Raw genomic sequence first — 18,576 nt, 5'->3', positions numbered from 1 at the left:
GCCACGGCTTTGCCCGTAGTACATGTTTACTTTTTTTTGCCATATGTTCCATCCTCGTGTTTCAAGAAATATAAAAAAAGAATTAACGAAATCGGTTCAGCTGTTCTCGATTTTTGCGCATATCTAGAGTTTCATTTTTAGATTATATCTTATATATAAAAATGAATCGCAAAATGTGTTGGTAAGCGCATAACTCGAGAACGGCTGAACCGATTTCGATAATTCTTTTTTTATTATATTCCTTGAAGTACGAGGATGGTTTTTACGTAGAGAAAACGTAAATATGTACCACGGGCGAAGCCGGGGCGGACCGCTAGTATCACATAAAGATGGTAAATCGACTTTTTTATCTGTTGTCACTGGTTTAAACTTCGAGTTATCATCTGTGGTTGTAAAACTTAAATTATTTGTGACTTGACTGTTCCTTCATCCTTGGCCCTTGCTTTTTGCTTGGTTGGTAGTTGCTTTGGTACAATATATACATTGCATTACAAGTGCACTAGATTTTATTTCGCGATGGATTATTGTGAATCCAGTTTAAAAGCAAGAATTTAAATAAGTTATCGGTGCTATTGTTGTTATTTTGGTGATATGGGTGTATTTATAAAAATCTTTAAATTACGGTTATAGTTTTCTTGTTATCCTGTACGCAGTGATTCATGTAAAGATTAATAAAATGTTAAGTTAATATTAATCTGCTTTATGTTTGTGATTGTGTATTACTTTAATGAGGATTGGTTAGGATTAATGTGGTATGGCACTTGTAACAATTCGTCGTACTCCGAGTGTCCAAACGCCTAGGAAAACGGTGAGTAATAAAAACGGATGTTATAATTTGGTCAATAAAAGACACAGGAATAAAATAATATAACATTGCATACGATAAAAATATATTTAAATTTATTTTGATTGAATTTAGTGCTATGACATATTCCTCTATGCACAAAAGAGAGCTGCAGCTGCTTTCAAGATCAGTAAAACTATTTTTGATAGCCAACAATGGTGACTATTAAAAACCCAATAAAATTAAATAATCATTATATCCAAACATGAAAATATGTTAAAACATAAATTGTTAACATTATTGGTTTATCAATAGATAGGAAATTAACTAGATAAATAATTTGAAACTTATGTTTCTTTCATTTTCAATTTTATTATTTGTTTTAGTACTTATCTTTATAACCTAGAATATTTATATTGAAAGCTATCAAACTTATAATTAATCTATGTAGTAACAATCTCTATGTCCAGTTACATGACCATTAATTGGTAACTAGGTATTATAATACTGAAAATATAATGAAAAGCATAATATTATACAAAAATTGTTTAATATGTGTTGTTTTTAATTAACTATTAATGTAATTTATATTTTACACATTGAGACTCAAAACAAACAAAAAAAAAAGAGTGTTGTCGGATATCACAATTTTCCAATCAAAATTAGTGTTGAAAGTTTTAGAATTCTTTCGGTCAGTATAACCGGACAATTCATTAAAAATTGGTCACAATAAACGATATGTCACTATAAACAAAGTCATTTTATCCAACTTTTATTAAGAACTAGCGGTCCGCCCCGGCTTCGCCCGTGGTACATATTTACGTTTTCTCTGCATAAAAACCATCCTCGTACTTCAAGGAATATAATAAAAAAAGAATTATCGAAATTGGTTCAGCCATTCTCGAGTTATGCGCTTACCAACACATTTTGCGATTCATCTTATATATAAAATTCTCGTGTCACAATGTTAGTCTGCATACTCCTCCGAAATGGGTGGACCGATTCTCATGAAATTTTCTGTGCATATCGGGTAAGTCTGAGAATCGGCCAACATCTATTTTTCATATGTACCACGGGCGAAGCCGGGGCAGACTGCTAGTTTTTATATATAAGAAGATTTTATATGAAGACCAAACTTTGCTATGTAATACGTCATAATAAGCGGTTAGTCAATATAACCGGAGTCATAATAAAAGGATTCTACTGTATTTGAATTACCATTACATAATGTGTCTGGACAGGTATACTCAAATGTTGAAACTTAAGGGTAGGTATGTTTATTTATATAAATGACAAAACTTGAAACTATTGGTTTGACAATATGCAATATTTATGACAATATATTTATCCAATACATATATGTATCAAGTTTTACAAAATATATCACATACGTATGATTGCCATATTATTATTTTATTGTATTATGAATAAAAAATAACAATTTGCATATGTTTTACATAAACATGTAACATGTAACTAACTACAAATTAATATCAACAACTTACTATCGTAGGTACTTACTTAAGATTAAGATTTTAGAAAAATTACAATATATGTATAATAAAAAAATGTTGTGTGGTTTTATGAAACCACGGTAAAAGTGAAACTGTTCGAACGGTTCCGAACACTGCTTTGTGTAGCGCATGTCGCGTGACGGTCGGCTGCCGAGTAGGTATACCTTACTCGGCAGCCGCGATTCACGCGACATGCGCTACACAGACCAAAAAGTTTGAGACGATGTAATAAAAGTTTCACTTTAAAAATTTTTATTCCATTTCTGTGTTGAAAAACAATCTATTTTTTTTATATTGTCAAATCCAACTTGATGTGTATCGAATATACATAGGTATATATAAATTGAATTGATCCTGTTGTTACTGACAGTTCTGGATTGGACTGGGTTCCCACAAGCAAACTCTTCAGTATTATATTATTAGTATAATATATTTCCTACATGTATGATGTACTAAGATAAATTAACACTTTTTGAATAAAGGTTTCTATAATCATATGGTACACAACTGTAATTTTCTCAGTGTTGCCTTTTTTGGTAAGCAGTGTCTTATAATTTTAAAGTGAAACTTTTATTACATCGTCTCAAACTTTTTGGTCTGTGTAGCGCATGTCGCGTGTATCGCGGCTGCCGAGTAGGTATACCTACTCGGCAGCCGATCGTCGATGCGCTACACAAAGCAGTGTTCGGAACCGTTCGAACAGTTTCACTGTTACCGTGGTTTCATGAAACCACACAACATTTTTTTGTATCATGATGTAGCCGAAGTAACAACTACAATTTATGAATGAAATTATAACAGTACTTCACAAAGTCAATTTTTTAAATACCTTATTTAATCCATATTGTATAAAATAATTGTTGTTTTGCTAATGTATAATATAGACTTTAACATTTGATTTATTTGTTTTAGCTAACAGTGCCACTTGCACTTTATTTTATTAAAATAAAAAAGTATTATCGTACAATTAATTTAGCATTTTTGAAAATGTGATGAATTTGAAAATATAATTGAAAAATATGTAAATAATAGGGCAATGCTTGGAATATGTTTTTGCAAGCACAAGCATAAGAATGGTTGAGATAAAGCAGGACCAAAATAATTCTTCAACCACAACAACTACAACATATCCAACAATATTTATAAAGGTACTATTATTATCATTAATAATATGATCAAATAATGAGTTTTCCATTTAAAGTAAAAAAAAAAACCTAATTTTCCCTCATTTTTTGATATATTTTTTACAAAATTATGCTGTAACTTTTTTAATATTCGATTATACTTGTTCATAGGATGAAGAAGAAAAATCTAGTGATATTGTTGAAGACGATGTTGGAAGTCGTGCCAGTAAGAGGTGAGATATTTATTATTAACATTTTAATATTTAATTGACATTATTTTGGGGTAAGGAATTATGGCAACAAAAGGTTTAAAATCGATTTCTTTAGGCTACCTTATTAATTTGTAAATTTTGTTAAGATGATGGTTTCTTTTTTATTATTTGATGATTTTGGCTATGAAAAATTATGTTTTTATTCATTGCTGAGAGATGCGCAGTTCATCATGTTAAAAAAGCATTCAGATTTGCATTGAGCGAAGCGTGTTACGCTTCCCGTGCTCATAATGTTCCTGTACTTCGTCGGGTTTCTATATTTACGCTGCAGTACGCGCTCGGTTCAGAGGGAAGCCGCCGCGGCCGACGGACGTGCGCCGCGACCGGTGTAAACTGTAATGTCGATTGTCAGCGCTGTATTCTAGTTCGAAGAGCGCCGCATGGTGCAGTGCGCTGCGACCGCCGCGGCCGGCCCATGCGCCGTAACACTAACCACATCCGTTGAGAAATTCGCGAACGTACAATTGTGTTTTTATTATATTTTGTGATATATTATACTGTGATTTTGAATTGTGCGCCATTCATGTCTTTGTCTACAATATGGTTGCATTTAGGTAAAGTGTTGTTTTGTTTTTGATAATCGTATTCGTGTTTGTTTACATAATGTATTTATAAATGTTGTGTTTGAAACTTTAAATCACTCTTATTGTCGAAATTTAGATCAATAACATCATATACTTACATAATTGTTGCATTTTGTATTTTCCTTTTCTTTCATATACATATACTTTTTTTTAAATATCATGGTTTTGTTTTTCATTTTTAACCTGGTCAATCAAAATAATAACGTTAGATACTATCACAATACTAAGATATAGAGCACAGTGAAATATTCATACAAAATTCTATAATAATTCTGTAATAAGCTCTTTTAATTCGAATAACGCCCCTTTATTTACTTTTGCTGGTCCCAGTCCTGCTTCCATACTTCTATATGTACTTCCATATTCACAAAAATTTATACAATTTAAATAAATAATAATCCCTGATCCCGGTAAATTATTTATTTAACTTTGTTCGTGTTATTTACGATTTCAATATATTGAGCAGGTATTCAGGACCTAAACGGAAGGGAATGTCTGTTTCTTAGATATGCTATTTAACAATCATTGAATTATCGAAAGTTAAGAATAAGAATAAGAATAAGAATAATTTATTTCGCCAAAAGCCAACAACAGATATAAGTAATGAAAAGAATAAGGAATACAAAAAACACAGAAAAAGACAAAAGTGTGGCAGACCTTTAGCAAAAAGTTCATTACGTACCATAATTATTTAATTGTAATAGAACCTATTTAAACCAGCTCGAGGAATAATTCGTTCCTCTTCTCATAAATATAAAATATTTTTATCGCATTACAATCTTAAAAAGGTATTTTTAGTCATTCTTGTTAAATTTTAACTTTAACAACACTGATAACAAATATTTTTACGCCATTATCATTTTTTGAAAATAGATGTACTTAGGGGGCCACTTACAGCAAATTGTTTACATATTTTTCCAATTTATCAACCTATCTCTAATGACCACTTAATGACCAAATATACTATTATCTAAAACCGTTAACCGGTTAGATAAATGTCATAAGTAGGTACCTATAAATATACAATTCCAACCCTTAATAGTAGATTTGAAAATGAGTGAAGGTAATGCATTGTTTTTAAATATGACTGATAATGTGTGCTTATAGAGTGGTAGCGTCGTACGCCATATCAGGCAAAGCAACACGTAGAATCGACACACATGCTGCGATACAACATACGCGCATGTATGGTCGCGCAACGCTACTTTGGCAACGAGCCGCTACTCTATTTTTATCAAACCTTGAGAGCACCCGCCCTTGCTACTATAATGGAAATGACACCTAAAATATTCGAAAATTTGAAGATATCAAAACATCACTACCTATATGAGGTTAAGATTAAATTTAGGTTACGTACGGTACAGGTACCTATACTAAAAATAGGAGGTTATTATTCAACCATTCTACCCATTCGCCTGCTGTGTTTCATATTCTACACATTTTAACTCTCCCAACATGTCTGTATATTTTTAATAAAAATATGTGTACCAAATTAGGAATTCAAATTTTCTATAATCTGCGTTAGTAATTTAATCGTACTGAGTAATAACTTTAAACTACTTCTCCAATAAGAAGAAAAAATTCTCAACTAGCTGTGCCATGCAGTTTCACCCGCGGACGAACAGCGGGCAAAATTAAGTACAAGTACTTCCACATCTTATGTCTTATTCTGATGCACACCTATGTTACTGTAAAGTTTCATCCAAATATTTCCAGTAGTTTCTTCGTGAAAGAGTAACACACATTAATCCGTACCTACTCACAAACTTTTGAATTTATAATATTACTAGCTGTCCGCCACGTCTTCGCCCGTGGTACATATTTCGCAATAAAAGTTAGCCTATGTTCTTTCTCAGGGTCTAAAGATTATCTGTGCCAAATTTCATCAAAATCGGTCCAGTAGTTTATGCGTGAAAACCATACATACATACATACATACATACATACATACCTTTCCTCTTTATAATATTAGTATAGATATGCATTACAATTAATTATAGGAACATAGCAAGTTGTGAAATCTTCAATATCTTGGTTTAATTATTATTATTTTATGTAACAAAAAATATAAAGCGAGTGAACTGTGTGAGTAATCATGACTAAATACGTATTGCGGCAAACCCACGGCTCAAGGGCCAGCCAGCGCGTCGTCTGACGTCTCCGCGATCGGAGTTAGGTTGAGTCGACCGTGCTATCTCGTGTTGAGCTCCGGTGAAAGGAAGGTAAACGCCACGGCTTTAGCGATTGCCGCAACTACTAAAAATGGCGTCATTCATATATTTTGCGATCGAATAAAAAAAATATGTACTTCTAAACGTTGCAACCGAATCTTTCATTTAAAGGCCTTAACATTATTTAACCGCACGCAGAAAACTACAATGTTTTGACGTGTTTTATGAGGCTTAAGGTGTATATTGTTTTAGCCTCAATGAGTGCTACTTCGCGAACAAGGGCGCGGCGTTGGTGCTGGGCAGTACGGAGCACGGGTGTGCTGAACGGCGGCGATCTCCAGCACGCGTGCATCCCCAGCCAGACATTCACCATCACTTACAGTCCATGTTTTACTTGGTGCGCCCGGAGGAGACGCTCAAAATGGTAAATTTTTGTATGTGGGCTTTTATCTCGTCGCAATGTTACTCATTATTAATCGAATCGCTTTTTTAAACGATCAATTGATTTGTCATTGGGGCCAAGTATAACACCGTGCAAAATTTTAACTTTCGAAGCGACATTGTTTTAAAATTGTTTGTAAAATAAGTTTTGTGACGTTTTTGTATTCATTAAGAACTATTGTATTAGTACTTATGATGTTAGGCGGTGAAACTGGAGAGCGCTCATGCCGGTCGCACGCGGTACCTGGTAGTGGTCTGCCGGTACGACGAGGCCGCCCTGCTGGGCATCGACTGCAATGAGCGCACCACCGTAGGCCTCGTGCTGCGAGTGCTGGCTGACACGTCTATTAAATTAGATGGAGACGGGCAAGTATAATTTTAACGCTTCACCGGGTTTGATTAAAATCCTTATTGACCTTATTGATAAACATATATAGAAAAGAGGGTATTCCCATTCTTGTGTATTTAGTTTTAACATTTGTAATTTCGCTGTAAGATGCTTAATACATTTTTTAAGCCATTGGCACAATTAAGTAACAAACTGACTGTGATAATTGTGAGGCATGGCAGAACTAAATCTGTTGTTAAATATTGCAAGTACTAACTCCAGTGATGTGTTGTGGCAGCGTTCGTAAGTGATAGGAACGCCCTTGGTTGAGACATTAACTTAGTTTGACCTTTAACAATATCCATTATACCGTGAATCGCCTGAGCCTTACCGATTGGATACACCTGCTTTAAGGAATGATACAACTTTCAAGATTTGAACTATTATTAACTGTAATTAATGAGGCGTTGCATTAATAATAATTTATACAAACATAGCGCTTTAATTATTATTTAGCGCTTATAGTTATGACTATGTCCATTGTCCATGTAAGTCAATAGGTAAAGCAAATTCGATGTAATTTGTTCCAGATAAGATGACCTAGGTAAAGTGTTATATTTTAGCAGAAGCAATTTGCGAGGCTCGTTCTGCATTACGAAATGTATTATTTGCTCAAAGTATTTGAACATGCGATCATGTTCGATATCGATACAATCGCACATAACGCATAATTACAAGAAGCTATCGTCCCGAGCGAATGCACGTGTGTGCAAGGAACAATAACTAATTGAGGATTCATTGTCCACAGAGGGTTTAGCGTATGTGTGTGCAATCGACAACACATATTCAAACCGGTGTCTGTTCAAGCCATGTGGTATGTACCTACTCATTATGTATGATTTTTTGTCATAGCGTGTTGTTGTATTGCAATTGACATTGAAAACAATTATTGTGTTTTATGCGAACTTTGTTTTGTTTTCCTTAAAATTAAACGCTTTTTGGTATTGTGAATTATTAATATAATTTTAGAATTATGCGTCCTTATTTTCACAGTTAATGTTAAATGTACATGGAAAATTGTAGCTAATTTAAAATGACAACAGAATTGGTAGAAATTTGGACTGAGAACTATGTCAAGTTAGTTCAACACAGTTTAAAATGCAATATGTAGTAAATTATGTTTTTCTGGTCATTTAATATTATCTACAATACGTTTAAAGATACTTTTTTTGTCTCAGGATTGAAAATAAAAATTCGTTTTTTCAGATTTTCAGTCTTTGTACTTGTGTTTGCACTTTGCTCACTATTTTAATTTCCTGATTTCTAGAGGAGATCTATCATTAGAATTCAATTCAGTATTCACTGACGTACAATAAACAACTAGACACACGATCACACTCAAAAATTTGCCCGAATCAAAACACTGCCTACGCGTGTTAGTTAGGCAGACTTTTTCTAATGAACAATACGATATACTTTGATCATTACTGCCACTAAAAAGGTGTTAATTTCACTGAGTGTTTTATACAACGCCGCTCGGAAATTATTTAACGATCCATTCGAGTCGAGTTACATAGGCGATTGTGAGTCTAGTTATTTATAGTACGTGAATATGAGAATAGAAAAGTCCAATTTTAATTCACATATTTGTTGCGAAAAAGTTACCCGGCAAAACCTTAAATTGCAGAAGTAGTTTGTTCATGTTAATGTTAACATTGATGTATGGTTTTGCGGTCAAAGTAACTATTTAATATCAATTACACAACATGCAAAATCATAATACATACGAGGGCGATTCAATAAATACTTAGCCTACAAAAAGTACACGAAAATTTTGGAAAAGTGGCAATTTATTTTTCAACATAGTCTCCTTTTAGTTCGATACACTTAGCCCAGCGATGCTCCATCTTTTTAACCCGTCCGAAAAATAGGTTTTCTCAAACTCTACTAAATAGGCCTCCGTGGCAACGATAACCTCCTCATTTGATCCATATCTATTCCCGGCGAGGGATTTTTTCAGATTAGGAAACAGAAAGAAGTCACCAGGGGCCAAATCTGGAGAATACGGTGGATGAGGCAGCAATTCGTAGCGTAATTCGACCAATTTGGCCATGGCAACGGCAGACGTGTGGACCGGTGCGTTGTCGTGGTGAAACAGCACCTTTTTCTTAGCCAGATGGGGTCGTTTTTTCTTTAATTCGGCGTCGAAACGGCCCAATAAATCGGCATAGTAAAGCCCTGTAATTGGTTTACCCTTCTCGAGGTAATCGATGTAGACAATTCCTTGTGAATCCCAGAAAACGGTGGCCATAACTTTTCCGGCCGATTTTACAGTTTTCGCCTTCTTTGGAGCACGTTCCCCAGTCTGGATCCATTGTTTTGATTGCTCCTTGGTCTCTGGTGTGTACCAGTGAATCCAGGTTTCATTGACCGTCACAAAACGACTAAAAACTCCCCTGGATTCCGCTTAAACAGCGCCAAACACGTCTCCGATGTGGACTCACGGTTGCGCTTGTTTTCCGGTGTGAGTAAATGCGGCACCCATCGCGCCGACAGCTTTCTCATGCCGAGTTCCTCGTGAAGAATATGATGCACTGTTCCTTCTGAAATGCCTACAGTCTCAGCTAGCTCCCGAACCTTCAATCGGCGATCTGTCAATACGAGATCATGGATTTTTTTTAATGATTTCCTCCGTAGCAGCTGTTTTTGGTGCACCTGGACGTGGTTCATCAAAAACCAACGTATGGCCACGTGCAAACTCGTTGAACCAATTCTTGACGATGGCTATCGATGGAGAAGAGTCACCGTACACAGCATCCAAGCGGTCTTTGATTTCGATGCGCTCTTTCCCATCCAAAAATAGGAATCGAATCACCGAACGATATTGCTCTTTTTCCATTTTTGTAAAACCGATCGACACGTTCGCTTCCATAGGTTGTCAAATTAAAACAAATGAAGGGATTGGAATGAAAATTAAAAAAAAGAATTAAAAAAGAATGAGCTACACTGTGGTAAACCTATTTTGAAACAATAGCGCCCTCTGGCGATGAGGCTAGGTACTTATTGAATGCACCAGGTATGTGTAATCGTTGAACTGAAATGTTTAAGCTACTTTTCATATACCAAAGGTTAATACATTCTAGGAGGCAAGACCTTTGCGCTTTGAATTCCAATTCCTTTTGGGTTATTTCGTCCTTTATTAATGTCATCAATCCTTACATATCCCTTAACTAACTTAACTATAAAAGCATTATTAGGAGCCCTACATCTGAAAATTTTCCGCTCTCTAACATAACGTAAAACATACTGGTGGAATTCCGAGTCCCATAGTAATCAGTACACAGTAATCCTCAAACTTATCGGCCGGGCTGAAGTTGGCCTTACTTTTATCTTGCTCATGATGGTAGTTCTTATTTACGTTCGAATCGTACACTGCTTCAGCCCGGGCAATAAGAGTGGAGAACATTGGGTTTAAAATATTGTAAGCACGTGGTTCTCATGGGAAGTTGCGTTGGTCGTAAGGTCGGCGCTGCAAACCCTGCACCGGGCGAGCGGCAGGGCGCGCGAGCTGAACCACTTCGCCGGCGGCACGTCGCACGCGTGGTGCGCGTACTACGAGCGGCACATCGACTCGGACCGCTCCTGCCTCAACGAGTGGCATGCGATGGACTGCATCGAGTCCCGGAGACCGCCGTCGCCGGACTCGTTACGACTTAAGTGAGTATCACGGATGCTGCGCTTGCTCACATGGAGCATTTTCCCCCCTTTTTACAACTTCTTTAATTTATTGCTCTTATTCTTTGTAGCCTTCGTATTTTTTTTCTATGTATTAGCGGGCAAACGAGCTGGCGCGTTACCGGATTAATGCGATGATTGGCTAGATAAAATATGTACTATCCAACGACCAACACTTAAAAATTTCTCAATTCGAAGTGTGCTTCTTTATGAAGTTCGATCAAACAAATAATTAATAATTAATATTTTCCAAATTAGTACCTATAGGGGGGAAAAGAAACTAAAAAACTAGGTAGCATACTAATGTTCAAGAAATGATAACATTAGAGCGAAATTATAGGTATTTCATTCATGGTAAGTATACTTAATGGAAAAGCAATTTTTTTTCATATTGTTAGGCCTAAAGCGACGGTTGCTGTAACTTCCTGAAAATGCGCAGGTTTTATGACAACTACATGAATATATTTTAATCTTGATCTTTGATCAGTAACTTCTAGAACAAGTTCTAGAGGATGCCAAGGCAAAGCTCTTTCAATTTATAAAGGTGTCAATTCCTGCGTAACTATAGCAACGAGACTTCGGCTCCGAAATTAGTAGTCTGTTTATTCGTCAGCTTTCGGCAGGCTGCATTATTAGGCAAGGGCGGATCCAGCCTTAGTGCCAGGGGGGGGTCACATAGACGCGTATTTCCAAACTATACATAGCCAGAACGCAACCATAGGAAACTGCTCGTGTATACTTTGTAATGCTGTTTGTAAGTTTGTTATTACAATATATACACGAATTTTGCGTACTGATCGTGTATACTTTGTAACGCGGATGCTTGCTCCTTCGTTCCAAACTATACACGATCAGTACGCAAAATATGTATAACTAAATATAGCTAACACCACTTACGCTTGAGCGAAATAATAAATATAAAGGCAATCAAAGACTTGTACAGCTATATCTACTTATCTACTTTTATTCTTCTTGATTGATTCAGTAAAATATGGAATAAAAATATTATTAGGTAAGCTTAGAAAAATAAATAGGTTCTGATAAGGGTAGGGATAGGTTCTGATACCTATGGGTTAGGTTAGGTTCGTGTTTTTTTTTTAACTACACAAAAATAGGAGCCCCGCGAAGCGGGGCTCCGTCGCCTCGCAACCGTCTTCTTCTGGACTTATTAGATTCTTACATTTTAGCACTATTGTCAGTTGTAAGTCGTGCAGTATAGTTGGGAACGAAGACACAAGCATCCTCGATACAAAAAATATACGATCAGTACGCAACATTATATACACAATACACATCCATTTTAATAATAGATTTCAAAATAGCAATACAATAATATAAACGCGAGCAATGGAAAGACGCCGCGCTTACTCCGAAACATACACGATTAGTCTGCATGCGTACTGGCGCTGTATGTTTTGGAGCGCTATTCTTACTTACTTCACTACAAAGTATACGCGAGTATTTGCAAGTATTTGCGTACTGCTGTTGTATAGATTGGAAGAACTTCGTAAAAAAGTTATTTCCAAACTATACGTGATTAGTTTCACACCGTTGCGTACTGGCCTTGTATAGTTTGGAAAGACGCCACATAGACGTAGGCAATAATTTTCAAAAGCTATATTTTGGTAATTTAATTGATACGTAGATTTAAAAAAAATTGGTCAAGTGCGAGTCGGATTCGCGAACCAAGAGTTCCGTACAAACATTTTTATATGTTTTAATATTAAATTTATGCTTTTTGCAATTTTTCCTCCATCTGATAAGTAGCACAATACCTATAGATTTTGATTCCCTTGCGATAATGTCGAAATTTGCGATAATTTACAGCATAAACGGCTGTATCTTTTGATTGCGTTGGCTTATAAGTTTGATTTTTTCACAGCTTTAAGGAACCGTAGATTTGAGTATTCGGTATGAATTTCAAATTGATATTTGATACCTCCACGCGTTCCTGAGAAAAAGGGTCTTGACAGGCAGAAAAACTTGAAAAATATATATTTTTGCGATTATTCCTGTATCTGTACTATAAGATGTTGCTTTGTACCGAATTTCAAGATTCTGAGTTTACGGAAAGTACCCTGTAGGTTTTGAGTTTTGATTCCCTTGCGAATGTCGAAATTTGCGAAAATTTTCGGCATTTACGGCTGTATCTTTTGATTCGTTGACATAGAAGTTTAATTTTATAGTAAAGGTATTATAGACTTGAGTTTTTGGTATGAATATCAAGTTAATACATGTCAGTTAATACAGCGTTCATGAGTAACAGGGTTGTACCTAAGTTAAAATTTTTTAAAAATATTTTTTTATATTATAATCTAAGGAAAAATTCATGCTTTTCGCAATTAGTAAACAAAGTCCTTGTCTCTGTGCCTATGTCCCTATGTATGATTAAATCTTTAAAACTACGCAACGAATTTCGATGCAGTTTTTTTTTAAAGATAGAGTGATTCATTGGGAATAGCATATAATTTATAAGGTTATAGAGAAAGCGGGCGAAGCCGCGGGTGGTAAGCTAGTCTGCGTTATTATACGTTTGATTGTACTAAATTTCATGACTCTGTGTACTCGGGAACTACCCTGTAGGTTTTGATTTCTTAGAGAGTGTCGAATTTTGCGAAAAATTTCAGCATTTACAGCTGCATCTTTTGATTGCGTTGGCTAAAACGTTTGAATTTTTCACAGCATCAAGGGACCGTAGACCGTAGGATTTCGACATTAGCAAGGGAATCAATACCTGCAGGGAGCACCCTGTCCCGTAAACACAGTCTTGAAATTGAGTAAAAAGTATCGTGTTATATATAGCACAGATGTAGTAATAACTGCGAAAACCCTAATTATTTAATTAAATTAAATAAAAACATATTTTTTAAATCATTTTAAATTAACAATCCCTTTACTCATGAACGTCTACATGTATTTAATTGATATTCACATCAGAACTCAGGTCTATAATAACTTAAATCTGTTATTTAATTCAAATTCTATGTCAACGCAATCTGAAGAAAAAGCAATTAGAACCGCATATTCTGTAATTCGCAACTATACTTGCAAGGGAATCATCAATCAAAACCTACAAGGTACTTCCCGTGAACACAGTCTTGAAATTTGGTTAAAAGCAACGACCTAAGCACTTACAAGCACAGATAAAGAAAAAAATCCTTTAAACAAAATTGTAAGATACAACATAATGAAAAAATATGTTTGCTCGGAGTCCTCGGTGCGCGAGTCCGACGCGCATTTGGCCGATTTTTTTTTGTAATTTGACTGTATTTTCTATTGTTCATTTAAAAAAAATTTTGCTATTTTATGTCTTATCCACGAACTGGGATATTTCGATATTTGAGGTTTTGTGTGAAAAGTGTAACAGCAAAAGTTGTAGAAAAAAAATTAAAAATTAATTACATACAACTTTACCATTACACTTTATTCCGCAGTTATAGATTTTTTCAAAAATCGAAAAACCTGTTTTTTGTCCTTAAATTACGACCACAGGTCGACCCTAATAAACTTTTTCTATAATTTTTGTTATATATTCTCTTCCGTTACCGTTTGTAATTGATTTCATTGTTCTATATTACTTTTATGTCTCAAAATTCAATAAAAACATCATGTTGAACAGTATTAATTTGTTAATTTAAAAAAGTTAATATTAAATTAGTGGTCCACTTAGGTCGTGGACCTAGCCCAGGGGGGGGTCATGACCCCGTGACCCCCCCCCCCTGGATCCGCGCTTGTTATTAGGTGCCTACTATACTATTCATCTTATTGTTCTGAATGAGTGGCTCAAATATTGGTCGCCTATTTTGACTTGGAATTTAGTACTTAGTTTTGTGTAATAGTACATAGGAAGTAAGTAAAAATAGTAGTTTTTTAGTGATTCAATTATGTAAAATCTGCAATTTTGTTTGGTTATAAATCTCGTTACGATATAAAACGGTTACGGTACCTAGACCTCATTTCTCGACCTCGGAAAGGATCGGACGTTGGTAAATACGCTAATTAAACACATTTGTTGCGTGCAAACGTTGAGTGGAACAATTTTGTGATCTGAAATACTACTGTGCGTAATTTTTTGATTTAATTAGTAATGAATACATACCTACACACCATATTTCGATAAATACTGTCACAATATTCTCAGTTTATGAGTTGTTACTTGTTAGGAAGTTATTATTTGATAATAATTAAACAAATTCCATACTCAACACACATTGAGTTAACTAATAACTACAAAAGGGTTAATCAATTCATTTTGAAATAGATAGATTTAGATTATATTTATGTTAATTTTTTCTAAACCAATACCTATTAACATTGGCGTGTCTGATTTTAATATTGAAATTTGAAATAAAAATAATTTGACATATAGATCAAGAGCCCACGACGCGACGGCCAGACATTCCTTTCTTTAATAAAGTTGAAAGTTTCTCTGTATATGTCTCCGATACAGATAAAAACGACTAGCGATTATCAAATCTGGGTTGTGGTTACTTTGGCAGGAAACAGGTAGTAAGGGTGTATCAAATTGTACCTGACTTTCATTATAGTTTAAAAGCTAAATTTTATGTATGTTACTTGGGGACCTATAAAAAGATGTTACCTTAAGAGCCAGACAGTTTTCATGGTTCTTATTTCTAGCCAGACACATTTAAAAAATAACTAACATATCATCAAATTCACATAACTACCTAAAAGCGTAACAAATATGAAATAACCCACTAAAAACATTAGTTAACTATAATTATTGAAAAAATAAAAGTATAATATATAAGTAATAAAGTTATTACTTATCTTTTACGAGGACTTATGATGATGGAATTTCACGTATCCCGATGAATTTTTTATTGTGTCATCGAGATACGTGAAATTACATCAACATAAGTCCCCGTAAAAGATATACTTAGGGAATGTCTGGCCGTCGTGGGCTCTTGATCTAATACTTATTTAAAAAAATTTTTCTTTTGCAGACCGCGTGAAAGAGACGAAACGGAGCGTGTAATTAGATGTACGTTAAAGGAAATAATGATGAGCGTGGATCTCGACGAAGTCACCAGTAAAGCGATCCGGGGCCGTCTCGAAGACGAGCTCGATATGGACCTAGCTGAGTACAAGTCGTTCATTGACCAAGAAATGCTCACAATACTAGGCCAAATGGATGCTCCTACTGAAATATTTGATCACGTTTATTTGGGTTCCGAATGGAATGCGAGCAATCTAGAAGAATTACAAAGAAATGGGTAAGATTTAAGTTTGTGCATTTTTTTGTGTTGGTTCAAAATTAAACTTCATAATATGTAAGTAAATATTTATTCATTTTTTGTATGGTTTCATTTCAGGGTTCGACACATATTAAATGTTACAAGAGAAATAGATAATTTTTTTCCTGGTATGTTTGATTACCTGAATATAAGAGTATATGATGACGAAAAGACTGACCTTTTAAAACACTGGGATAACACATATAAATATATTAATAAAGCCAGGAATGAAGGCTCAAAAGTACTTGTACATTGTAAAATGGGGATCAGTCGATCCGCGTCTGTGGTCATTGCATATGCAATGAAAGCTTTTAATTGGAATTTTGACAAAGCTCTTAAGCATGTAAAGGCGAAAAGAAGCTGTATCAAACCGAACACAAATTTTTTAAATCAACTCGAGACATACCAGGGTATACTCGATGCAATGAAAAATAAAGAAAAGTTGCAAAGGTCTAAGTCAGAAACTAATCTTAAGTCTCCTAAAAATACGTCTAAAATAGAAAATAAAATAATAGATCCTACACCTTTAGCGTTGGCGCTGACGGGTTCTTATTCGGGTCGGCCGAGGTCTTGGTCTCCCGACACGAAGCTGGCCTCTGAATTGCTTCCACCTACCTCTGTATCACTGGAGAACTTAGCTTCAGAGACGCGCCATATGCTTATGCCGTGCGCTAGTGGCAGTTATAGTGTATCTCCTAACCAGATCATGAGATTGAAGGAAGAAGGAGCACCTTCAGTAAAGCATATTGTAAATGAAATTGAAAATGCCGCGTCAGGCGATAAAAAAGATATTCCAAGGCGACATCAGCGTTTAAATTTTAATAATCTTGTAGATAATTTATCTATAAGTAACCCAGGAGAAATTACAAATAAACCGCAACCCTCGCCATTACGAAATATAGGTCACAAATGTACCCAATCTGATAATGAAGTTGACAAAATACATACTTGGGATCCGGGGGAAGTACCGTGGGCTAGTGAGGAACTCAGGAATACTAGTGATAGTGACAATATAGTGAAGAGTGATAGTGGTATAATAGATGTGAAACTGAAACCGAGTGACGTTATTTACGGTTCCGTAGAACGCACGTTAGACTGTGACGAAAGGAGAGTGGACGATGATGCTCCGCCATCGAGTAGGCAAAGTTCTTGGAGCTCGTTCGATAGCGCCGTAGTGCCCGACCTGTCGCGTCATTCGTCGTGGGGGTCGTACGATACGAGAACCGCCCGGCCGCAGCTCACTTCCCGCGAGGAAAGCAAGCGACCCAAGGAGCGCGCCGAGGACCGCGGCCCCGAGTCGCCCGCCCCGCAGAAGCCGCCCTCCGATCTCGGCATCATAAGCGAGCAGTCGGAGCCGCGCGGACGCGCGCCTTCCCGCCCGCCCGTCGACATTTCCGATAACGAACGCAAATTTAATGAAACGTGTGCCATACTGAAGGAGCTCGCGAGCGCCGCGGCGCGCATGGAGCGGGCGCGGGACCGCGGCGCGTCCACGTGGGGCGGGCGCCTGTCCGCGTCCGCGCCGGCCGACACGTGGCTGCGCGCCGGCCCGCGCCGCCGCCGCCTGGCCGCGTCCTCGCACGGCGACCTGCCGCGCGCCGCGCCCGCGCCGCCGCCCTCCGCCGCCGGCCTGGTCAGCAATCTGAAGAAGGAGTTCGAAGCGCGCTCCGAAAGCGAGCAGCCGAGAAGGTCGGTCTCGCGCAGCCGGCCGCCCGCGTCGCCGCCCAGCGCGCCGAGCGAGGACGTGTCCGTGCGCGTGCTGGTGGGCCGCTACGACCAGCCGGGGCGGGCGCGCTCCGAGTCGAGCAGCGAGCCGGCGCGGCCCAAGGCGCCGCCCGAGTCCGTGTCCAAGAAGTGCAAACTGACGTCGGAGGGCGAGGCGCGCTCGCGGACGCCGCTGCGCAACTCGTACTGCGGGGGCGCGGGGGGGGCGGCAGGGGCGGGGGGCGCGGCCGAGCGGCCTCCGGTGGCGCCCACGGTGGTTTCTCTCGCGCCATTGGACTATACCGATCTAGTAGTTTCAACTGTGATGTCGAAAGCTCAAACTAAAAAACAATTGCAACACGGGAAAACTCATCCGTTGACGAGGCTCAACTTGAATCGGTCAAATAATAGGTGTTCGAATCCTGTGTATAATACTATGTAGAAATATTATTGTTTTATTTATTATGAATTCTTGCCAAACTCGATATTTTATCTTTCTAGAGTTTTATATACTATTTACAAAATGAAATCACAGTGTATTGTGTCTATCACATAAAATTGTATTAAACAGCTGTTTGTGCGTAGAGAAAATGTAAAAAAAGAATAAAATTGATATAACTGATGTGCAACTTTTATAACATCTTTTTTTTTATATACTTCC

The 18,576-nt window shown here is 36.9% G+C and overlaps 1 protein-coding gene across 2 annotated transcripts; it reads left to right on the top strand.

The window, feature by feature from the left end:
* Positions 1-416: 416 nt before the first annotated feature.
* ssh (Protein phosphatase Slingshot) lies at positions 417-18,553 on the top strand. Of its 2 annotated transcripts, XM_090105801.1 has the most exons (9): positions 417-808; positions 3,211-3,446; positions 3,594-3,655; positions 6,702-6,873; positions 7,093-7,256; positions 8,027-8,092; positions 10,741-10,935; positions 15,921-16,190; positions 16,290-18,553. In XM_090105801.1, the coding sequence occupies exons 2-9, from the start codon at positions 3,372-3,374 to the stop codon at positions 18,355-18,357; spliced, it is 3,072 nt and encodes a 1,023-aa protein (XP_089961927.1). In that variant the 5' UTR covers positions 417-808; positions 3,211-3,371; the 3' UTR covers positions 18,358-18,553. The 2 variants fall into 2 exon arrangements, with proteins under 2 accessions (XP_089961927.1, XP_089961928.1); XM_090105802.1 differs by lacking the exon at positions 3,211-3,446.
* Positions 18,554-18,576: the final 23 nt, after the last annotated feature.

The sequence above is a fragment of the Colias eurytheme genome, chromosome 9, assembly GCF_061535395.1.
Source record: "Colias eurytheme isolate Ceu_HAF_F1 chromosome 9, ilColEury1 Martin Lab GWU primary, whole genome shotgun sequence".
Lineage (NCBI taxonomy): Eukaryota > Metazoa > Arthropoda > Insecta > Lepidoptera > Pieridae > Colias > Colias eurytheme.
Note: the sequence above shows the minus strand (reverse complement) of the source record. Positions and strands in the feature narration are given on the sequence as shown.